The sequence below is a fragment of the Denticeps clupeoides genome, chromosome 11 (assembly GCF_900700375.1).
Source record: "Denticeps clupeoides chromosome 11, fDenClu1.1, whole genome shotgun sequence".
In the NCBI taxonomy this organism is placed as follows: Eukaryota; Metazoa; Chordata; class Actinopteri; order Clupeiformes; family Denticipitidae; genus Denticeps; species Denticeps clupeoides.
This window is the reverse complement of record NC_041717.1, coordinates 1,359,570-1,383,495: the sequence shown is the minus strand read 5'-3', so window position 1 is coordinate 1,383,495 and position 23,926 is coordinate 1,359,570. Positions and strand designations below refer to the sequence as shown.

General features: G+C 42.6%; 2 protein-coding genes across 5 annotated transcripts; both read right to left on the bottom strand.

Moving 5' to 3' along the window:
• Positions 1 to 3,430: 3,430 nt before the first annotated feature.
• On the bottom strand, positions 3,431 to 16,270 carry nol6 (nucleolar protein 6 (RNA-associated)). The gene is made up of 26 exons (XM_028996237.1): positions 16,165 to 16,270; positions 15,874 to 16,044; positions 15,685 to 15,801; positions 15,436 to 15,612; positions 14,360 to 14,528; positions 14,149 to 14,283; positions 13,737 to 13,900; positions 13,163 to 13,283; positions 12,647 to 12,705; positions 12,463 to 12,564; positions 12,261 to 12,376; positions 10,885 to 11,062; positions 10,670 to 10,792; positions 10,309 to 10,457; positions 10,130 to 10,205; positions 8,088 to 8,228; positions 7,782 to 7,899; positions 7,543 to 7,697; positions 7,271 to 7,434; positions 7,028 to 7,180; positions 5,943 to 6,040; positions 5,415 to 5,539; positions 5,036 to 5,125; positions 4,516 to 4,716; positions 4,192 to 4,293; positions 3,431 to 3,679 (listed from the first exon to the last, which is right to left on the bottom strand). The coding sequence occupies exons 1-26, from the start codon at positions 16,207 to 16,209 to the stop codon at positions 3,530 to 3,532; spliced, it is 3,399 nt and encodes a 1,132-aa protein (XP_028852070.1). The 5' UTR covers positions 16,210 to 16,270; the 3' UTR covers positions 3,431 to 3,529.
• A 1,288-nt stretch (positions 16,271 to 17,558) lies between these two features.
• Positions 17,559 to 23,912, bottom strand: arsk (arylsulfatase family, member K). Of its 4 annotated transcripts, XR_003751244.1 has the most exons (11): positions 23,597 to 23,912; positions 23,391 to 23,520; positions 23,014 to 23,173; positions 22,663 to 22,945; positions 22,304 to 22,475; positions 21,411 to 21,635; positions 21,101 to 21,313; positions 20,840 to 21,021; positions 18,792 to 18,984; positions 18,585 to 18,706; positions 17,559 to 18,084 (listed from the first exon to the last, which is right to left on the bottom strand). XR_003751244.1 is itself a non-coding variant. In XM_028996191.1 (8 exons), the coding sequence occupies exons 2-8, from the start codon at positions 23,487 to 23,489 to the stop codon at positions 20,747 to 20,749; spliced, it is 1,431 nt and encodes a 476-aa protein (XP_028852024.1). In that variant the 5' UTR covers positions 23,490 to 23,520; positions 23,597 to 23,912; the 3' UTR covers positions 20,681 to 20,746. The 4 variants fall into 4 exon arrangements, 3 of the variants coding, with proteins under 3 accessions (XP_028852024.1, XP_028852022.1, XP_028852023.1); XM_028996191.1 differs by lacking the exons at positions 17,559 to 18,084; positions 18,585 to 18,706; positions 18,792 to 18,984 and having other exon boundaries at positions 20,681 to 21,021; positions 23,387 to 23,520; XM_028996189.1 differs by lacking the exons at positions 17,559 to 18,084; positions 18,585 to 18,706; positions 18,792 to 18,984 and having other exon boundaries at positions 20,681 to 21,021.
• Between the last annotated feature and the right edge of the window lie 14 nt (positions 23,913 to 23,926).

The window sequence follows — 23,926 nt, the reverse complement described above, 5'->3', positions numbered from 1 at the left end:
GCAATATTTAATCAAAATAAACTGTTAATGTAGTTCATTCAAAAACCATACATCCATGCCCAAAAGGATATTTCATAAAAATTCATATAAACTTAACAGTTGGTATGACTTCTGAAACTTTTAGATCAAGATTCAGCTGCTGGAACCTACAGTATCTTAAGCTGCACGGCTCTTTCGTTTTTCACTGAAAAACCACAAACCCATAAAAAAATCCACCATGAAATAGGAGGAGGAAATGGACAAAACAGGAAGGAGGAAGCAGGCCCAAACATGATCATGCATACCAGGGACACACCTACAGGGGACAATACCGAAACTAAAATGAACCCACAGCAGCCCTTTTTATTCAGCATTTCGGGTTGGTTGTTACCTAGCAGCATGGGATGTATGGCAGCCATCAACTACATCTGCAAGATGTTATCAGATACTAACTTCTCAAAAAGCAACTTTTACTGTGTTTACAACTCTATTCCTGTTCATATTCTTCATATTCTGTGCAGATATTATGTTGCTATGCATAATTTTATGATAACACACAAGGCTAACCAGTCTACACACATCCAAGTGCTCAGGTTCGTTGCCACATCTCAAATTCCCAAATCAGCTAAAGGGCTTTTAAATAGAGGTTTTGGTTTGATGAAAAGTACCACAGGAATGGAAATAAGACCTGGGCCATACAGCATTACACAGATCAATGATCCATGGGAAAGGCATTTCTTTAATGCAATGCAGGCTGTTTTCTTAGCACATAAACTGGAGAGAGAACGCGAACCTTTTAATGATGGTGTAATATAAGCAGATGATTTGACCCCTCCAAAAAACTACATTTAGGACTTCCATGGCTATATTTGTGTAAAATCAAGCACCTAGGCATACAGTCCTCTAAATATTCCATGGGTAACTCTTACTGACAGAGATGGAAGCAATTGGGGTGAAGAGCAATGTAGGCCAGCTAAAATCATAGAGCGGGGTTAGAGCGTGCTGAGGAGCACTGTGCAAGTCTACAGCCACAGACCTCTAAACTTCATGTGGCCTTCAGATTAGCTCAAGAATGGCGGGCAAAGAGCTTCCTGGAATTGGTTTCCACAGCCAAGTGGCTACATCCAAGTCGTACATCATCAAGTGCAATGCAAAATGTCAGATATGGTGGTGTAAAGCACGCCACCACTCTAGAATCATGCATCTCTGTCTGGATTGATGAGTCTGGTTTGGTGCATGCCAGGAGAACGGGTCGTGCCTCACTGCAATGAGCCTAGAATAGCGTCTGCTATGAACAGCAGTAACTGCTTTAAAACACCAGTCAACTGTCATTTAACATTATTAATGCTGGGTGCACACATACTGTTAAAGTCAAACATTTCATGTTAAGAGACATGTAAATCATTTGTATGTTAAAAAAACAGCTCCTGTCCCAGGAGTTTGAAAGTGTTTGCAAGAGGTGAAATATCACTTATCTGTTTTGAATTTTTAGCAATGTATGGCTTTGCATAAAGATATTTATTAATGCTGTAAAGAATGCCAGGTACATTAAACAACTTTACCATATGATATATTTGGCCTCTAGGTCTATAATTTTCATCATAGGTACACTTCAATTGTGAGAGACAGAATGAAAAAAAATCGAGATCACATAGTATGATATTTTTAAGAATTACTTTTTAAGTGGGACAACTTGCTCAATTGGTGGCTACCTAATACTTTTTTGCCCCACTGCATGTGACTAAATAGACTGCTCAAAAAATAAACCTATTGCGGTCTGGATTTGGAGCCATACTCAAAATTAAAGTGGAAAAACACAATACAGGCTGATCCAACTTTGATGTAATGTCCTTAAAACAAGTCAAAATGAGGCTCAGTAATGTGTGTGGTCTCCACGTGCCTGTATGACCTCCCTATATCGCCTGGGCATGATCCTGATGAGGTGGCGGATGTTCTCCTGAGGGATATCCTCAAAGACCTGGACTAAAGCAACTCCTGGACAGTCTGTGGTGCAATGTGCCATTCATCGATGAAGCAAGATATGATGTCCCAGATCTGCTCAATTGGATTCAGGTCTGGGAAAAGGGCAGGCCAGTCCATAGAATCAATGCCTTTGTCTTGCAGGAACTGCTGACACACTCCAGCCACGAGGTCTAGCATGGTCTTGCATTAGGAGGAACCCAACCGTACCATCATATGGTCTCACAAGGTGTCTGAGGTTCTCATCTCGGTACCTAATAGCAGTCAGGTTACCTCTGGCGAGCACATGGAGGCTTGTTCGGCCCCCCAAAGAAATGACACCCCACACTATTACTGATACGGCAGAATGTTCTCTATGGTGTCTCCACACTCTGTCACATGTTCTCAGTGTGAACCTTTCCTCTGTGAAGAGCACATGGCAAAATTTGCCAATCTCTGTTCTCTGGGCTGTAAGCACAAGCCCCAGCTGTGGACATCAAGCCCTCATACCACCCTCATAGAGTCGGACTCTGACTGTTTAAGCAAACACATGCACATTTGTGGCCTGCTGGAAGTCATTTTTCAGGGTTCTGGCAGCACTCCTCCTGTTCGTTCTTGCACAATGGCAGAAAATGGTGGTCCTGGTGCTGGTTCTCCTACAGCCTCCTCCACGTCTCCTGGTTGTGCCTCCATGCTCTGGACACTACACTGACAGACACAGCAAACCTTCTTGCTCAGCTCGCATTGATGTGCCATCCTGGATGAGCTGCACCACCTGAGCCACTTGTGTGGGTTGTAGACTCTATCTCATGCTACCACTAGAGTGAAAGAACCGCCAGCTTTCAAAAGTTACCAAAACATCAGCCAGAAAGTATAGGAAATGAGACGTGTTCTGTGGTCACCACCTGCAGGACCACGCCTTTATTTGGGATGTCTTGCTAATTGCCTATAATTTCCACCTGTTGTCTATTCCATTTACACAACAGCATGTGAAATTGATTGGCAGTGATGCTTCCTAAGTGAACAGTTTGATGTTAAGTGTTGAGCAGTATAGATGTGCACAGACAATAAACACTTAATTTTGTGTTTGGGTTATGATTCTGTGCTGGGGTTTTTTTTTTTTTCCAGTACAATACAGGTTCAGATATTTATACATTACAATGTTTTTCATTTTAGACCATGGATCTCCCAACATTTTAATCTGACAACGTTGATTTTGGTTCTTTCTATACGCTAAGAGATATGGCGGTAGCAGCATTTGCACCAAGACCAGACAGATAAAAAGCAATAAAATGAAAGGCATCCGTGACCATGAAAGCAATTTTGTGTTCTCCCAGTTCCATTACACCCTGAAACTATGCTTCATTTTCACAGTGTGCTTATGAAAGGCAAGTATTTGTATATTTAGGTCAACAATGTGGACAAGTCTCTGAAGTAGAAACACTGCTGAACCTAACAGCTATATAATTTCAGATTAAAAACGCAAAAAGAATGTGGGTCAGTCTTATTTAATTCAAATGAAAGCTCATTATTACAGGCTGCCTGTGTCTAAAACACAGACGTCAGAAAATGACTGCATGCTACTGCTGTGTTACACAGTCCACGTCTTTGTTCGAGGCTCCACATTTTGGACAAGTCCTTCCCCAAGGATGCAGAAATCTTGTAGGATGGCGTCCACATTTGGAACAGTGCAGACATTCTCATCTGTAACCTTCACACATCGAGCGTTCATTAAGGATGTCTGACAAGAAAAACATGAGGAAGGGGAAAATATGCTGAGATTATTAAAGAGCCATACCCACACACCAATAAGACAACAATAATACTAACATACTTAATAAACAAACCACCATTCAAAAGCCTACATTTACACAACCAAACTCTCAGCATATATACAGAAATATAAAGCCTGCAACAATAAAAAACAAAAGAAGGAGACTGGAAAGAGATGGAAGAGGAGCATGGTAGAGTGAAGAGAGAGGAAGAAGAAGGGAGGGAAAAAAAAAAAAAAAAAAAAAAAAAAAAAAAAAAGAGCCATTCCACTTTTTATTTATTCTTTTATGATGTAAAGATTTAACAAATTACTGACTATGCATGTGTCAAGTTAATGGTTAAGATGTCTGTAGACTTGTCTCAGGTGCAGTACAGGTGCAAATTAAATTGCGATTTCAAGTCATTTTGAATTGGGAATGGTGAACAAAATCCAGAACCTGATGACACTACTTTATATGGAAATTCCTCAATAATACAAACCTTAAAGGGCTGTGGTTCAAAGGCTTGTGGTTTCCAAAGGACTGTGATCACTTTGCCACCATAGACGTCATAGAAAAACAAGGCTATGTCTCCAAAAGAGTCCTGGAGGTGGGGGGGGGGGGTAAAACATGATTGGGCATCAGTTCATTAGTATCACAATCTGGTCTTTATGAAATAAATAAATAATACTTAAACTTCTCAAACCAACAAATCTGACTGTTCGGTTGCTGCTTTTCATATATTCAATCTCTTGAAAAGTACCATTTTAACCAGACAATCAATAATATTCACTTTACCACACATATAAAAACATGCACGACTCACTCTGAGCTCCTTTAGGTACTTGCTAACTGGATTGTAATCTATGACCGGGAGGAATCCTCCAGGATCGGCCACAGGTCCTCGGTTGGTACCCTGCCTGAGGAATTTTTTGGGCCGATCCACAGCATAGCTGACCAGGGGCACCTGCTGAATTTTCAGATGGATCAAGACGTCATACACATCTAGGGGTGGCCGGAAAACCACCTACAGGGAGCAGAACACAGATAATATCTCAGTCTCCGGCCATGTGGCAATATTACTTTATTTTGTTCATTAAACAGTTCTATATGGAGATTAAAAGACAAATGAGCATTGCACAGACACGTTTCACACACTGGGTAAAAGAAAATACGTTTCAATGCAGCGCCCCTGAAAAAGCCCAGTTTTAGAACGGTGTTGTAATACAAGGTAGAAACCTAAAACAGATGTTTTACGTGGAGTGAGTGCAGTAAAACCCGGTATGACTTTCATCTTTAGTTGGACTGCGTGGTTGTGAGGTGTGAATCCTACTGGGCCAGCGTACCCGCACATCTTGCAGCTGTTTGAGGTCCATGAGCTGGGCTTCTAGAACACGCAGACTCTCTGATGCCACCATGACCATACGCTGCAGCATCTGTACAGAACGCACACAAACCAAAACTTTCTACATGCTGGTCATTCTTATAAACAGATGGAGAGTCTATAGGGCTCAGAACAGTTCTTACACAGGCTTTAACCAACAAAAATTGACATTTTTAAAGCCAGGCAAAGACAACTATACACTTTGATACCACCCTTCATGTGGGGTGGTGCTATAAATGAACACACACTAAGAAACAGCCTCCAATTTTGAATGAATCCATGTTTTATATGCTGGATTAACCAGTCCACACCAACAAAAAGATGAAGAGCTGGAGATGAACCTGGACTGATGGGGACTCCTGGGTCCACATGGAGAGCTTCCTGTCAGTAGGCGTGGCGATGAACATGACAGGGAGAGATTGCCGGGTGGAGACAAAATTGTTCTTGATCTCAGTGTATTCAGCAGCTGAAAGTAGGTCAGAAGGACTTCAAAACACCAGGCACAAACAGGAACTCTGCCAGCAGGCAATAATTCTCGGGTAACGTCAGGACACAGGCAAGTCAGTACACACGGATTCATCTCAGTGCTGGAACTGAGACAGTGGAAAACGGCATCTGTGCTCCAGGGCAGGGGTGGGTAGATGGTGTTTGTGGGGCCACACAGTCATTACAGTTAACCATAATTTGTTACTAATTAAGGGAGAATAGAAAGCGAGAAGATGTAACCCATGAGGGTCCCACATTTATTGAATTACTCTAACCAAAAGCAGAAGTTGTGAATTTTGTGGTTTGATATCAGCAGTGTCTCTCCCTCACACACAGGGGCTGCATATGGCGCTGAAAGTAGAAAGATGGCAGTAGCGCCTTACCAGAGAGCTGGTTGTTGAGGTTGACCACCAACGGACTGTTCTTCCAGTCGAAAGTGGACAGCAGGTGAAGAAAACGCAGAAAGCCCACCTGAGGGGAGCTGCAGTAGAAGAAAAGTAAAATTGGCCATACGCGGTAAAGTGGCTTGAAAAAGTATTCATGCCCTTTCTCCCCCACACACACAAACAGTGACATTACAACCCCAGTTAAATTATTTTATTTTGATTTGATAAACAAGCACAAAGTAGCACACGATTGTGAACTAACTAAAAACTGACCAGAACGGTGCCCGTTTATATTCAATTACGCTTTACTCTGTTGCCTCGAATAAAACCAAATGCAATTAATTGCCTCCAGAAGTCACAAAATCAGTAAACAGAGTCCACCTGAGTGTAATTTAATATCATTAGAAAATTTATCTGATCTCTGAAGGCCTCAGACATTCGTGAACATTAATAAACCGGTCCATGAAGACCATGGTAGAGTTAAGCAAGATAAGGTTATAAAAAATATCCAAAGCTTTGAAGACCTCATAAAGCAGTTCGATCAATCCTAAGAAAATGAAAAGTCCAGCACACAGGACATGGCAGTCAAAACAATCATCCAAGCATATTCAGAACGGCTCACACAAAATTCTCTCAATCCAATCTGACTGAGTTGGAGCGATTTTGCAAAGATGTTCAACGTTGGTGGTGACATAATTGCAGCTGTAATTGCAGGGAATGGTGGTTGGACACAATTAAGAGCTACTTTGTGCTGGCCAATTATATCAAATCCAGAGAAAATACATATCTTTAGTTGCAATGTGACAAAATATGTATAATTTCAAGAGCGAATACTTTTTCCAGAGCATTGAACATGCTGACATCTTAGAAAACAGGGTCTGCTGGGAATGAAGAGTTTGTGTTAAAAGAGACTGGGGAGCAACATATTGGGATGTGGTCATGTGGCTTTGCTTTCAGTGTGTAAACTCCACACTGTGAGGAAGGGGCTCATGTCATTTTGCTTAGTTTTGTTTGTTATTTATGAGGGATTATGTTTTATGGGGTGTGCATTCATGGTGACTACGTAAGGGAAGCCCTGTTACCATGGCGATGTGAAGGGTGCCGGCTGCAGGAATAGTGAGGCCACCAGCAGGTCAGCTGCTTCTTCCGACAGATCGGCACTGAAGAGCTGAGCGGCCAGCCAGCGCTTCGCCAGCCGACACACCGTCCCGAAACATGGCTGCTGCTGCTGGAGCCTGGCCGATATAAACAATGTGTCCACAGCGGTCACATTCCACACAAAAACAGGCTCACCGGTTCAACGCGTCTCTCTGTGTGTGTCCTACCCGTGCAACGTGCTTGTGAGCAGCGGTTTATGCTGGATCTCCAGCTCTAGGGCTCGCGCCTCAGCATTATCCCTCTGCTGCTGCAGCCCCTCTGGGCTGATGAGCTCCCTCAGCACCAGGGGCTCGCGGTGGTACGCCAGCTCGATCCGAAACACCAGCCCGTCCTGAAGCGACGCAAAATGGACAAGAGAGCGTGAGCGTCTTCTTTCCAGCGCCGCAGCATGGAACAGTAAAGCCAGTCTTTTTACTGTTTGTTTGGGGCTCTGAACTACCTTCCACACGTCCAGGTGTGTGGCGGACGGCCTGCAGGTGTATCTGTGCTCCGCGTGCAGCAGCTCTCCCAGCCGGATGTGGAAGGCGGCTTTAACGTGGCGAATGGCCAAGTGGTCGTGTGGCCACTTTCCACTGCCCTCCAAGTGACAGATCACTGCAGAGACACACAACACAACACAGAGGTTTGTACCTTCTTGCCGGCTGCAACTTGTTTTGGGGATGGGTGGGTTTCGGCTACCTTTGATGGGACAGATGTAGACAGGACAGGGCTTGTCTTCCTGGGGCAGCAGTGCATGGGAAGGTTTCTCCTTGATGAAACAGGCATAATCCACTCTCACAGGGACAGGGGGAATAACCTGCGGGGGTGGAGATTTCTTTCAAATTTTCATTCTGAGAGCAGACCATGTTTTTTTTTTTTTTTTTTTTGGGCAGAGCTGGAGAAGTGTGGTAAAAACAAGTCCAAAATGATGGGTTCAGCCCTTGCTGCGAGCACATATATAGACTCTGTGTGTGTGTGTGTGTGTGTGTGTGTGTGTACACTGACCTGCGTGTATCGTAGAGCGGGGTGAGCTCCCTGCACTGACGTGATTGACAGGGGCAAATCCTCCAACTGCCACAGTTTACGGCTCAGGTCATCATAGTTCTGGATGACCCTCAGACTCTCCTCTTCACCCGTGCTGCACAACTGAAACCCCAAACACACACACAGTCATATCTGAGGCTAACAGACCAGCACTAACGCCTGTTGTGTCGTCTTCATTTTACACATGCTTACTCCTGAGAAGTGCTGTCTGGTTCGGGCTCAGTCAGTCATTTCCCGGTGATTCATGTTCCAGTAATAATCTGGTCCCAAATCACCCAATAGGAATTTGAAGATATTCCCTTGTTTACTATAATAATAATGACTGTGCTCCACTCAGTAGTTCTGTCGGTTTTCTGTTCAACTGAATTGCCTGATGAATCACACTATTTACCTATTAAATTCAGCTAATTGAGAAATAATGTAGGATCCCTTGGACACTGACAAATTCGCAAAGATCAGATTTTTTTTAAATAAACGCAGCAAAAATTAATTTGCTTTTCAGAAAATAGGATGGCAGAGAATGAAAGGAAAAAATGTATACATGTTTTGCATTAGTGCGCCATCTGATGGTCATAAATTATATGATCCAAACTTTAATGAAGTTAATGAATAATGAAGTTAAAAGGGGAAAATTTGTTTTTAATAATTCTAAAAATGGTCAGAATAGAGAAAGATGAATTGCACCAAACCAAGAAAAATTATTGCGAAAAATCAGTGCCTTCCAGAGATTTCACCTCCACACTGATAAAGCAACACTACTGGTTTAAACATTCCTGTCCTGGAATACCTAGAATGATTTATCATAAAATGTCACTTTGTGAGATTATTTAAGATTAATACGAGTTCCCCTAGCCTGTGGTCCAGCAGTGGCTAGAAATGGTGATGGGTGTAAAGAGAGCTTTGTTCATTCTGCTTCACCGTCTGGAATTATGTCCTCATAAGGGGAAAGGTTAACAGCAGTTTCTCAAATGTATTTATTAAGTTCAGTCACGGGAGAAATATTGGCACAACTTCCTGTCTGTGCCAAACATTGTGGTTGGTGAATGGTGATTACTTCATTTCCATGAATGCCCCCTCAACTTCTATAGGCCGCTCTCCTCCTCATCCCGCCTCTCTCCTCCTCATTAGCATTTAAAGCTACAGACACCAAAACAGTGCATCCTGGGGAAATCTCATTGTGAGAGTGGATATAAATGGCTGTAATTCTGGACCAAGGCTGAATTTTGGAGACGTCTGATACAGTATTGGGGGACCAATAAGACCAATATAAAAGCAAGAAAAATAGTCACGTCAAGCAGCACCAATCACACTTGAAGGTGCTGGAGCAGTTCCGCTATGGCAAACTGACAAAAATAAATACATAAATGTGCCAAGCTTGTGGAGACTTGTAGCTGTAATTGCTGCAAAAAGGTGTCTGAACAAAGTATTGGCTCTGGGAGAGGGTGAATGGATATGCATGGTTCTTTTTATGTCAGATTTCTTGTTTTACAATAAATTAAATCAATGAGCGCCTGCAAAGTGGTAATTGTGTTGTGTAAATTAAAGGTACTAACCAGCCAAAATTCCTTTTAAATTACAAGTTGTAAGGGAACCTCAAGAGGTGAGAATACTTTTGCAAGGTACTGCATTGGCACTGGTATTAATGGTGCTAAAACAAACAATGCAAGGGGCATGTTTGCTAACGTCATATCAAGTAGGATTGACAGGTTTTCTACTGATTCTACTGATTGCTTGCAACTAACAACCAACCATGGCCTTTTTGTGATAGTCATTATGATGCACAGCACACAGTGACATTAAACCTGTTTGCATTCAACAGTGACCCTGACACAGGTTCAAACCCCATTTACTACCATTGGGTCCCTGAGCAAGACACTTAAACCTGAATGTCTCCAGGTGGACTGTCCCTGTAACTACTGAGTAATTCTAACTCAGTAACACTTGTGTTTATAGTAATTTTTACATTTACAATACTGTGACAATTCAATCATTTTTCTGAATACCTCTTGTCCCAAATTGATTACAGAATCAAGCTGTCCACCAACATAACGGACACTGGAGGCAGGGACTGATGCATGGCTGTGGGGTGACAGGAAAAAAAAATTATATAGATCAGTGCGGCTGTCCACGACTACATCATATGTATGCATGCATAATTCTACACAACTAAAGAAAGACTGACAGCTGCAGAAGATGAGTGATGATCTGCTGGGGTACCAGCCTCTTCTGGCAGGTGGAGGTGGCAGACCACAGCACCGCCTCTGTAATGCCTCCATCCTGAAAGCGTCTCAACTCAGACAGAGGACCCCACAGTTCCCTAAACTCGGCTGCCTGCAGACACACACACACACACACACACACACACACACAAACAGCAGCATGACACTCAGAATCAAACCCTGCATAACACGACACCTTAAATATTCACACTTAACCACGGCACCTTAACATTTCATTCTAAGGTCATAGGTCAGCACTGAATCACCTATAGACAAAAGTAAGCATGTCCTCCTGTCCTATGCACTCTGTGACTGCATACAAACCTTGGGGCTGTCGGCTGGGGGTCCTCTCTCAAGCACAGAGGTAGCGTGCTCGGGTTGCAGCAGCAGGCCAAAGGACAGGGGGGGCTGGTTCATGTGCTTCGGGGGGTCCTGGTCCACCGGCCACTGAACAAGGTTGACAACAGATTTCATCGCACATTAGAGATAGTGTCCTTCAGACGGACCTGAAAAGCATAATGATCAAAAGGGAACTTCACCTCGGGGCTGAGGGGAAGTGAGTGGGCCAGCAGCTGGACTCTCTGTCCAAGTCCACGTTGCAGGAGGGACAGGATGAAAGGTAGCGCTGCCAGGACGTAGTTTCCGCTGTGATCCATCAGTTCACTCATGAGGCCGAGTTTCTTGCATGACAACTGCAGCTTTCCCAACTCACAAAGTCTGAAGACAGAAGTCCAGTACAATAAGCATGAAAGAGTGAAGTACAAGTAGTAAGGTAGAAATAGTATAAAACAATATTGCCAACAAGTATCTTTGAACAAGCGTCTATACACAATTCCCAACGAATAAACTAACACGACAGTTTAATCTGCTAAGATTCCATAAAAATTTCCAATAGCAAACATTTCTTCCTTAAAGTAAAGTGAAGTGATTGTTACATGTGATACACAGAAGCACAGCACACGGTGCACACAGTGAAATTTGTCCTCTGCATTTAACCCATCATCCTGAGTGAGCAGTGGGCAGCCATGACAGGCGCCCGGGGAGCAGTGTGTGGGGACGGTGCTTTGCACAGTGGCACCTCAGTAGCACCTTGGCGGGTCGGGATTAGAACCGGCAACCTTCTGATTACGGGGCCACTTCCTTAACCGCTAGGCCACCACTGCCCCTTTAATCCTCTGATAAAGCATATAGGAACAATGGCAGTCTAGCGGGTAAGGAAGTAGACTCGTAGTTGGACTGTTGCGGTTTCAAATCCCGAACCGCCAAGGTGCCGCTGAGCAAAGTACTGTCCCCACACATTGCTCACTTGGATAACATCAAATGTGTCTTCTGGATATACAGAAATAAGCAAATGTCTGCCAGGTAGCTGAGCAGATCCTAATGCCCCTGCCAGACCTTTTAACTGAACCATTTACTGTCATTGTTGTAAATACAAGATCGGTCTGAAATGCCAAGCAGTAAATACCAAGCGGCATCTACAGTAGTGGTGGTTGATTCTCATCTCTGCTGACCTCATGAAGAAAACACTCAACAGCACCATCCGGTGGACCAAACTTGTTTACAAAAATATTGATATTTGATGTCCATGTATCAATACAAAAAATATCCCAATATATTGCTGTATTGATAGTTTCGAAAACTCCTAATATTTATATTCTGTTATGGTCATATTTTGACTTTGCCTCATTTGAATTTTATTTGAATACAGATAAATTGATCTATTAATAGAATATGCTAAGAAATAGGACAAAATGCATCTGTTCTATTCCACGTGACATCCAGACACACAGCCCTTTTCTAAATAATGCAATAGAAAACCAACTCACACACTAATACATGGCTGTATCAGGAAGTTCGGAAAGATCAAGAAAAACTGCTCAACAAGTCACCACAGGGTGGTGAGTGCTTAACTCACTGGAAGACGTGGTCATATGTTCTGATGAGAGGTTTGGGGGTCATCAGCAGGGCCTGAAAACCATCTACCGTTGGGTCATCCCAGACCTTAACAGACAGTAAAGCTTCATGCTGGATCTGTTGGGAAAACAGCACATTTTAGAATAAATAGAACCTCCGTTGCATCCACACAAGCAAACCGAAGTGGAAGTGTTTCTGCTCACCCTTTTGTATGTGAAAGCAGTCATTTCTGCACACAGATTCAGGTGTCCAGAGTGATCCACAAACACCACAGGAAACATGCTGTGGAAGTCTGCCATGGAAGGCTGGAGAGTAGAGAATTGTGAGCCCAAGGCAAAAGGATAAATATCCTTCCAAGACACAGCCGACCTGGTCGACACAACTCACCGCCTTTGAGTCTGGATTTCTGGCCAGTGTGATTCCATTCTCCGTGAGGTCTGTAGAGGCTGCAGAAAAAGAACAGTCAAGAGAACCGGCGTGTGGTTAATTCACTCGCCTATGAACCAGAAGACCAGAAGTCTCAGGTTGAAACCCTAAGTGTATCCAGGGGGACTGTCCCTTTCACTACTGATTGTAAGGTACCCTCGGTAAGGGCATCTGCCCTTAAATGCAAATGAGAAGCTACAGCAGCTGAAGGTGATCATTGTAATGACACCATGCGTGTCACATTCATACAATTATCTTGATTTAAGTGATAAAGTTCATCTCTCATATAAGTCAGCAGCAGCATCAGTGTGATTTTATGGAATGGAATCACACAGAGGATTCCATGCAGCCAATCAAAATGCCAGGTTTGAATGAACTGTAGTCTGTGGTACACCAGTTAATGGATCATATAGGTGTAGAAAACTGAATGCAGTGGAAAAACAATGCATGTGACAAACACATTTCAAATGGCCTCACCCAGAAAGTGCAGACTGTTCCTCAGAAGCTGATACGCAGTCATGCTACGATTCACTTTGTGTGTGGACAGAAGGTGGGCCAATAACATAGAGGCCAGAAAACCTCCAAAACAACCTGTTCCCTAAAGATGGAGAAAAACCACATGTACATCAAATGAAAAAGAAGCTGGAACGAATACAGATCAATGTGAATAACTACAAATTCATCGAAGGATATTCCATGTGCTACTACATCACATGTGCTTGTTCCTGTCCAAACTCAGTACCATACTTCTGTGGGTGACTGAACTATTTAAGCTACATAACTAGAAGTTAGGGCTATATCGATACAGCAATATATTGGGATATTTTATTTGGTGAAAGTAACATAAAATATTGATATATTTATTGATGTCAGAAGATGAGAATCAGCATGTGACTACAACCTCAATTCCTGTAGATGGTGCTGTAAAGCTGGGCACTTTAAATTACTGCCTGGCATTTGTGAAATATTATATTATCAGCAAAATCCTGTAGGATGAAGAGGAACATAACTTGGCACCCCTGTTAAGGACAAATAGGAATGGACATGATACCTGATCCAGCTCCCGCTGTCTAAGCCAGACTTTCAGCAGGGCCACCCCATCTTTAAAGGCCGGGCACTGCTCGCTGAAGGCAGTAAGGTACTGTAGATGGGCCTGAGGGAGGTGGTCACCCACGACACTGCAGTTATATTGAGGGGTGGCAGGTTCCTTGCTCTCTGGGGGGGAGAGAAAAATAAATAATTTAAAAAAATTATCACCCAACAGCAAATAAGCCAAACTGTTACCAAAATTTTTTTTTTTTAAATTAAAAAAAAAAAAGCACATATCTAGAATCTCCTCAGAGTTGATTTGATAGATGATGGCTGAGTAAGAGGCAATAAATTATAAGAGGTGATAAATTATACAAATGCAAAATACCAAACTATGAATTTCTGGCATAATTAAGTTACTCAGAAACACACACCAGGCTGTGATGCTTCCAGACCAGTGAACCAATCTGTGCGGACATTATTCTTCTGAGGGTGGAAGCGGCTGGGCTTCAGGAAGTCCGGTGGAGGACATGGATGAATGCGCAGTGTCAAACTGCCGGCATCTTTTCCTGGAAATCATGCACTACTATTACATGTGTCCATGTGCTGAGGACGTAAACAGTTCAGCATCACACTCATATCCACCTGGAGGAGTGACTAGCAAGATGGGGCGAAGTCGGTTGCCATGGAGACAAGAATATTGTACTTTTCCAACCGCAGGAGATGTTAAGAGGTGTTCAGTCAGGCCTGCCAGGTAGAGCGCCCTCTTGCGTGGGTAGCGCTGGTTTATGGCATCCATTGGGTGGAGAACGCTCTAAAAGGCAGGAAATGAAGAATTGCTGCTTGTATTACAGCTAATTTGTAGCACAATAAAATAAAATAAACTTTCAACCAACTAAAAATGCAAAATATTACAATGTGCCTTTTTATGGACAAGAAGCATCCGTAAAAATAAGGACGACATAAATACAGTCCAAGCCAAAAGTTGGACACACCTTCTCATTCCATGTGTTTTCTTTATTTTCATGACCATTTACGTCGGTAGATTCTCACTGAAGGCATCAAAACTATGAATGAACACATGTGGAGTTTAAAAAAAAAAAAAAAAAAAGGTGAAATATCTGAGAACATGTTTTATATTCTAGTTTCTTCTAAATACCCGCCCTTTGCTCTGATTACTGCCTTGCACACTCTTGGCATTCTCTTGATGAGCATCAAGAGGTCGTCACCTGAAATGGTTCAAACAGTCTTGAAGGAGTTCCCAGAGGTGTTTAGTACTTGTTGGCCCCTTTGCCTTCACTCTGTGGTCCAACTCACCCCAAACCATCTCGATTGGGTTCAGGTCCGGTGACTGTGGTCTCCACTTTTTGTTAAGTACATAACTCCACATGTGTTCATTCATAGTTTTGATGCCTTCAGTGAGAATCTACCAACGTAAATGGTCATGAAAATAAAGAAAACACATTGAATGAGAAGGCATGTCCAAACTTTTGGTCTGTATTGTACATTCATGATAATTCTCATATGAAATGGACGTGTGAACCTTCTGAATAGGAATCAACTTAGAAGCATGTAACGTGTTTATTATGGGCAGGCGAGGAAACTGGTGTTTAGGCTATGTCAGCAGACATGAAGAACTCAGATTAGGAGAACAGTTGCCTGGTAAGTAATTTACGCATCAGAAATCAGATTATTAAACGGAGCAAAAAATGACCACTTACAGCTGGAATAGTGACCATTAGATCCACAGAGACATGAGGCTTGATGCAGGTGCCCAAAGGGTAGCTGCCCACCAGAGACACAGAGGCAGGCGGCTTCATGTGGAACTTTCCTTTCGTAGTGTTGGGAACCAGGAGAAAAGGAACACGGACCACCGACAGCCAACTCAAGTCACTGACCTATGAAAGAAAACGGACCGTCAGCACTAAATGTCCAATGCAGCTCAGTGAAGAGCCGTCCCGCAGCCTCACCTCCGTCACGGGGGTCTCGGGAACGGCGTGGAGCAGTTCGGTGACCCGCTGCACGAAGGAATCAGCCAGACGCTTCCTGCGCTCGCTCAGCGCCACCTCCTTCAGCAGCTCTTCCATCTGAGGAGAAGCCAGGACGGTCAGCCAGCGTCACGCCGGCGGGGAGGGCCGCTGTTCGGCGCGCCGACTCACCTGCATCTTGAGCAAGCTGCAGTGGAACAGACTCTCGGCCTCCTTCAGCCGGCTCAGCTCCTCCAGCGTGGGGGCTTTGTAGAGCTCCCCGCGGGACAGCTCCAGCGGCCGGACGACCCCATCCTCCGAAGATGGCCTCTTCGCCTTTCTCTTCTTTTCTTCTTCTTCCACCTTGTAGCGAACAGAAAACGTGCTTTTTATTCTAGCCAAAAACAATCAACTAAAGTGGAATAAAAGCTGATTCCATCTAAAAACATGATCACAGTACAACGAGCGCACTGCGCTTCTAACCTCATTGTCGAGCTCGGCGCTCGTTTGGACATTTTTCCTCTTCATGTGTGAAACGATCAAATCCAAACCGGAGACAGAATTTCAGACCTACCGCACACGTGCAACAAGGGACGTACTAACCCGCTAGCTGCGTTTGTTCCAACATCGGTTGCGATTGGCTGGTGACTTGCCGTACGCTTTATGATTGGTAGTTTGAGCTAGGAAAGTCAAGCCCACTTTTTAAAGATGAGTTGCACAGCGCACCCACGCAGCATAAACTACGGCACGTCACGCGGTCAATTGGCGAATAAAATACTTATTGCTGATGTTGGGAAATTTTTCATGAATTGTTGTGTACTGAAAAGTGTTCATAATTCATTAAACAAATGTAAAATGTAAAAGCAACTTTGACTATTACTGTTTCCTATTACAAAATATGCATAAAAACAAGAAAACTATTATTACTAAGCAAATAAAAGTAATGTAAATTTTAAAATGATTACAATTACTTTTCATTCAGCTAATTACTCTACAATGATGCTTGCAGTATACCAGCTTGTTTATGTGATGGTGTGACTAAAAAGCATTATTAACATAGCCTCATTTATGTTCAAAATGTAAATGCACGTAAAGGTGTTTTTCAGGACGCATAATGGGATGTTTCGGTTCTGATTACGGAAAGGTTAATGAGATCAGTACACCAGATTCATTTCCATTAGCTTGAATGGAAGACTGCGTAGACAAGGTCTGAGCAGCTCGAGTTGTCATGAAATGAGATCTTCTGCAGGTTACTGGCAGGTTCTGTTGAGATTTCCGCCTTTGTTACCCCTGCTGTCTGCAGTGCTCAGTGATGCCATTTGGGTCACGCAATGCACCTGCTACCTTCTAGTGCTTAATATGTAAAATGCTTGTTGTGAAGGTAATCGAGATGATATAATCCATTAATCCACATGGACCCAGCACATAGAGACATTAGAAACTGTTTTAAGCGCCTTCAGCAAGTGTCACTAACCCTCAAACTCGCAAAATGTGAATTTGGGAAAGCGACTGTGACCGACTTAGGAAAAGAAGTGGGTCAAGTTCGGCCCGTGGAGGCCAAAGTTCAGGCCGTCATGAATTTTCCTGTCCCCACTTTGAAAAGGGAACTGCACTTTTTTTATGGATTGCTGGATTCTCTAGTTTTTTGTCCAAACTTCTCAGACATGATCTGCTGTTAACCAAGCTGCTTCTTGGCAGTGCAACTTTTGTTTGGTGTCCATACTGGATCGCAGTAGCAGTCTACCTGCGATGCTTCGTGGCCTGACTGCTTTCTATGTCTTTGTGTCAATGCTTAATTGTATTTTTTTACTGAAATAAACAGTAAATTCCCTCCTCTTTAACAGAGACACATTTAAACACAATAACCAGTCGGTATGTAACAGTGGAAGAACAATTTATTGCAGAATTTCAAATAAACCAAACACACACAAATCCTGATAATTATTTTACAGTTTAATTTGACAAAATATTTGTCAGATAGGGATTCTATGAGCATTAAAAAAAATCTCAAACCAAATTAACATTTCATGTGTTTGAAGATATTCACATTAATAAATAGTTAAATTAAACATGTAAAATGGGTCAAATATATTTTCCTAATATAAGTTCACAAGTTTATGCAACAGCAATTCAAATAATTTAATTCAAAATGGAACTATGTACAGTTTTAATCAGATCAATTGAACATACAACAAAAATATAATGTATTAAAAAGGGCATTTCAACACGACAAAATAAAAAAGAAAAACTATGAGAACGCTCTACATAAATTTACAACACTTCATACAATGCAAACAGGACAGAACTACTCTTTGTCCACTGCTGGAGAGTTGGCTCTCAGTCCCAATCGACCTCTCCTCCTCCTTCTCCTCGTCCTCGGGAATGACTGTCTGCCTGGTTTACCTAGAAAGGATGGCAGAAAATGAATTACTATGAACACTGTATTAATTCCTACTAATAACAGGTTTTGGATGTTCTCTTGATATCTTCCACATATTTTATGTGATCAAGACATACAACACACTGGACCATATGAGAGAACATTTTGCTTTAGCTCCACATGCAAAGGTATAAATTTGTTAACAATAACAACAGTTCAAATTATCCACCCGACACCCACGGAACCTTCTTCTGTCAATTCTACTACCACAGCATAATAGCAGAACAAGAGGATGGGATAGAGGACCTGTTCAACAGAATAAAAGCAGGTCTGGACAGTTTTAGTCAGTAGACCAGATGAAACCCCATGTTCTGATGAGCGTCTCTCAGTCCCAATCTGCCTCTCCTCCTCCATCTTATCCAGCAGCGCCACCATGAGGCTACAGGATTACTGAATGTGTGTAAGAGTTCGAGGTTTATCCCTTGCTGAATGAATTTTTCCGTCACCCATAAAATGGACTCACCAGTGATGGTTACTGCTCCTGGATTACATTTCCTGGCCCATATCGGTATAGGGAGGCTGCTCTTCGGCCACTTCTATAGCAGTGATGCCCAGTGACCAGATGTGACGAACCTCCGGGCCATCCTATACAATCACAAACATATATACACATGAGGTCTGGAAAAGAGACCAACCCACTCAGCAGTTCCTTCCTCTCAGGAGGACTCACCAGTGAAGAACACCAGAGCTCCAGCTGCTGGTGGAAGTTGCGCTCGGTGATCTTGTTCAGCGCTGTGCGGAGGTGGAGCAGCAGCCACCGCGTTCCACTCACAAGGCCGCGCGTCGCCATCATCCTTCTCGGCCTCCAGGGCTCTTCAGCCCGGTGGAGCCCGAGTTCGTCTCGGGGCCGAGCGCTCATGGTGCTGAAAAAAAGTGTTAATACACAATAACACAACAATAATAGGCAACAACAGTATCCTGTAAGAAAAAGCAAGTTAAAATTGTAACAATACAATTAACAATAAGAAAGTAGCTGAAAAAGTCGTGATAAGTCGGGGTGTTGAAAGCATGCAGCCGCAAGCAGTCAAGTAAGGTTGGCAAGCAACTGAAACTTTTTAACACGTTTGTTTAATTAAGAGCTCCTCGGCCAATCAGGACTCTGTGTTTGTTTACAGTAGTCATGGTAACCTGTCATGTCTGAACTTGTTGGCGGTGTTTTTTTTGTGTTTTGTTTGTTTTTTTTATAAATCATGTTATTCTGCCCATCCTCAGTCCACTTTTTTTTTTCTCAACTGTTAAATTAGAATTTGTGTGCCTTTGTGTGCCTTTGCGCCCCCTGCTGACAAATTTCTGTCATGACTAGTTTAATAAAACCGGGCGCTGAGGTTATTATATATATACATATACACACACACACACACATACACACACACACACACATATTCCCAGAGGTTTTTAGCACTTGGTGGCCTCTGATTTCACAGCTGAGACCATGCCCGCTCCTGTGAAAAATGCCCGGATAAATTCCTCTGGAATTTTGGTTACACGCACACCGACGTGCTATATATCAAAAATTAGTACTTTATTGTGTGAGGTGTGCTATTACATTTATAACCGATCAGAGTGGGCGTGGCCGAGCTATTAACACTCAAACAGGGAATAAACACTTTACTAGGAACGTCCGGCCCTTCGACCACTTTATAAGGAACGCCTGGTCCTTCGGCCTCATTAGTAGGAACGCCCAGTCCTTCGGCCACTTTATTAGGGAATGCCCGGTCCTTCAGCCACTTTATTAGGAACGCCCGGTCCTTCAACCACTTTATTAGGGACGCCCGGTCCTTCGATCATTTTATTAGGGACGCAAACAGAAGGCCACTACACAGAAACCAGGTCAACAACTTCAATGGCAGACACAGACCATGCAATATGCCAAACGATAAGCCTTCCAAGATGCAAACAGTCAGTTCCACAAGTCAGCTTCAAAAACAAAAGGATCTGTCATTTAGATTAGGTGTAATCCTCGCCTAGAGGGTAACCCTCACCTATAAACCAGAAGACCCAGGTACAAACCCCACTGACTACCATTTTGTCCCTGAGTAAGACACTTAAACCTGAGTGTCTCCAGGGGGGCTGTCCCTGTAACTACAAATTGTAAGTCGCTCTGGATAAGGGCATCTGATAAATGCTAGAAATGTAAAATGCATCTATAAAACATAATAAAATAATAAATACAGTAACCTACAGTAACTCTCTGTTTTTTTCTATTTACTAAAACGTCTTTAAGAGTAAAAAAACAACATAAGTCCCCGGGGAAAGTATTTACATTTCAGCACTGGAGGTTCATAACCAGGCTGTAAGTAGAGGTTCAAAATGCCAGAAGAAGAAACAGGAGCAAGAGTGAAACCATAGAGAGCAAACTCCATTTAAACTCAAACAGCTGTTCATCTGATGTTCCTCATCTGTATCCTGTAGAACATACAAGCGGATTCGAAATTTCATTTCTTTTTGCATTCTTTTTGCATCTATGAAAACCGAAAGAGAATTGCTGGTGTCTTCCTCTTATAAGTCTCTTTGGATAAAAGTGTCTGCCAAGTAAAGTAAAGTAAGTAAAGGAATATATTGCTGTATCGATATTTTTTTAATTATTGTGCAATAAAAAATGTATACCATGCAATCACAGTATAGTCAAATGAACCCTGAGAGCCAGTCATCAATAGCTTTCTCATTATGCTCTGCATTTTTCTGCCAATCTAGGTGCCACCGCAAGTTAGCAATGACCTGGGTATAATTGTCCGCAAGGCTTTGCCTCCAGGATTCAAATGCTTGTTTGTTGTAGAGATGGACCATCTTGGAGACTGAAGGATAGTCCACTACAGAGCGCAGAAGCAGGTCCAGCTTCTGAATCACTCCATGGTGATGGGAAGCCACATTCTTGAGCTCTTCTTTATCACTGGACAGATCTGAATATAACAGGATCACATTATGGGTGTATGATTTTTAGCACTAGGCCACAGTGCAAAACCTAAACTGGACACTTACCAAAGAGTTGTGGTGGGACACTCAGACCATCTGCATAGGTCACGTATTTCCATTGACTGGTCCTCAACATATAAATCGACACATTGGCATTGCATCCATGATACTCAGATAGAACCCAGTCAGGCCGGTGTTTCTGATGTTCACTCTCCTCGCATATTAACGGTATCAGTGAGTGACCACTGATGTCACCTGGTGACGGGATGCCTGCCAACTCTGACACACACGGTACCAAAAATGAAATTCACAAATGACAGTACAACCTCTATTCCAACTATGTTTGAATTGGAGCATATGCCATGTAGCTTCTTACCAAGTACGGTGGGGTAGATATCGACAAGGGAAACCAGCTGGCCTAGCTGAAGTCCAGACTTCACTCCAGGGCCCATTATTACTAAAGGGATGTGGGCACTACCCTCAAACATGGACATCTTATAAAACTGTCTGTGCTCCATGGCCAGCTCCCCATGGTCAGAGGTAAAGAGGAGAATTGTGCTGTTGAGCAGCCCAGTATCCCGAAGTGCAGAAATCACTTCCCCTGCAGAATCAAGACCAAAACACCACATGAGCCAGATATGTTAAATATTCTCATCCGCAGGGCCATAATTAACAATGTATTGGCAAGATTAGGTTGTGCCCTCTTCCTCAGGACTACAAAAATGTACACGCATAAAAATATAACTAGTTTTATTCAAAATGAAATGCTGACATTACAGAATGCATGATTTTACATTGCAATGGCAGAGAGATTAAAAATGTGGTTTCAATAGAATTGAATGGGATATTGTTGGACACAAAAGGATTTAATTATTAAATTGCCATTTAAAGGGTTACATTCCTAAAAACTATTGAATGTTTGATCATTCAATAGTTTAAAAAAAAAAGAAATATTGCTGTATGAGGATTTTATGGCATATTTTTGTACGTGAAGAGGGTGAGAAGGTGTAAAATGCATACCCAGAGTATGGATGACATCTAAGAGAAAAAACACTGGATTTCAAAACGTTTGGCTGAAAAAAGGTTTTCTAGAAAAATTCTAAGCGCTAACAAGGCCAGAATAATTGACAATTAAATGCCTGCGAAGGGCAAATTCCTGTTTTCAGTATGTTCTGACTGTATTAAGAAGTGTCATAAACCTTTTGGTGGCTACTACATGCCTGGCAGAGTCATTTCTTCGCATCAGCACACATGGCTCTGGACACATACCCAGCATTGCGTCTGTCTCCGCGCACATGGCATAGTAGAAAGCCCTGATGTTTTGTATCTCCTCCACAGTGAAGTTGCTGGTGCAGTTCTTTGTGAAGGAAGAGTAGTAGTCTACAGGGTGCATGTCAGAGAAGGGCAACCACTTTGGTATTGAAATTTGTTCATAAGATACCTGTTGGCAGGGGGAAAAAATATTTTTTACAGTATACAGCTGTGTAAAATGGCATAACATTATTACTATATTATCACAATTAATATATATATTCTTGTGTGTGTGTGTATATATATATATACACACACACCCTTATTTCTTTTACTATTTACTCTATCTATTTTAGAATAAGCATAGGAGTATATGCCTTTTTGAGCCAGTAAGGTGATGAGCGGAAGGTAGAGCCTCCAGCATCAGGGCCCAAAGAGTCGGTCCTGTATGGATGAGGCAGATTCAGGCCCAAGTAAAGCGCAAAGGGCTCAGAGAGTGAGGAAGAACTGTGCCTTATCCACTGAGTGGCCCTGTCTGTGACCTTCCAGTCCTTGGTCATCACTCTCAACGTGGATGAGTTACCAACAAGATCAGTGACCGGTCGGCCTTCTTGTCGGAGGAGGAAGGGAACATCTCGGGTCCATGCCTCAACACGATTGCTGGCCATGAAAAGATTTTTATAATACCACATATTTCACGTAAATATGCACACACAGTACAATCTTACCTAACAGAGTGCCCCCCTGAGGTGAAATCCAGTTTCCCTAAACTGATTGTCTGATATCCACTTGCATGCAACTCATCCATCCAGGTTGTGGCATTATGATCCAGACACTTGTAGTTGTTCCATGACTGAGTCAAATGGACAAAGCGTCCACTCCACATAGCTGGAAACATATCATTCACACACACACACACACACACACACACACACACACACACACACACACACACATATATATATATATATATATATATATATATATATATATATATATATATATATATATATAAAAATAAAACAGGTGGTCATATATTTACACTAAGGTTAATCTTAATCATTCTGTGAAATTAGAGAAAGTAAAAGCATATAAATATACTGGCCTGCTCTTGAGGGACAGCAAATCGGAGAATTTGAGTAGGCATTGAGGAAAGTGGAACCAAGCTCCCGCATGTAATTAACGTAAGGGAGCTGCACAACATCCCTTCCAGGTTTAAATGTCAATCTTCCATCCTTTGCGAAGGGATTGCAACGTTAATAGCAATATACACACAAAGCACAAATTCTACAATCTGCTCTTCATACTCACAAAAGCGTCTGACATGACAACCACAACGTTAGGTTTTGAGCTGTTGAGACACAAGGACTGCACGAACGCCTGGCAGACAATGACAATAAGAAGCAAACGTGACTCCTTCATTCTAGTTCTAATCTTGAATAGTGAGCACAGTTCTCTCAAGACGAGACAGAAACTCGTGACAGTGACTCTTGACCACATGTGCACGTTGTGATTTATCATCCATTTTAATCCATTTATATTTTGCTAAACGTCGCATTTTGAAACATTTGCATCGCTTTATCATAAGCTTGCACGGCGCTGAAAGAGATGACGTTTCATGTTTTCATTTACGCGGAACTC

Bases quoted from the DNA above. Each gene is read 5' to 3' on its own strand.
- nol6 (XM_028996237.1), bottom strand. From the start codon at position 16,209: ATGAAGAGGAAAAATGTCCAAACGAGCGCCGAGCTCGACAATGAG. The intron at 14,529-15,435 runs GTAAGTGGTCAT...CCTGCCTTTTAG, and splicing joins TAATGGTCACTATTCCAGCT to AGCGTTCTCCACCCAATGGA. The intron at 12,565-12,646 runs GTGAGTTGTGTC...TCTACTCTCCAG, and splicing joins GAAATCCAGACTCAAAGGCG to CCTTCCATGGCAGACTTCCA.
- arsk (XM_028996189.1), bottom strand. From the start codon at position 23,806: ATGATAAATCACAACGTGCACATGTGGTCAAGAGTCACTGTCACGAGT. The intron at 21,314-21,410 runs GTAAGAAGCTAC...CGTGTGTGTCAG, and splicing joins TATCTACCCCACCGTACTTG to AGTTGGCAGGCATCCCGTCA. The intron at 21,022-21,100 runs GTAAGTGTCCAG...TGTTATATTCAG, and splicing joins TGTCCCACCACAACTCTTTG to ATCTGTCCAGTGATAAAGAA.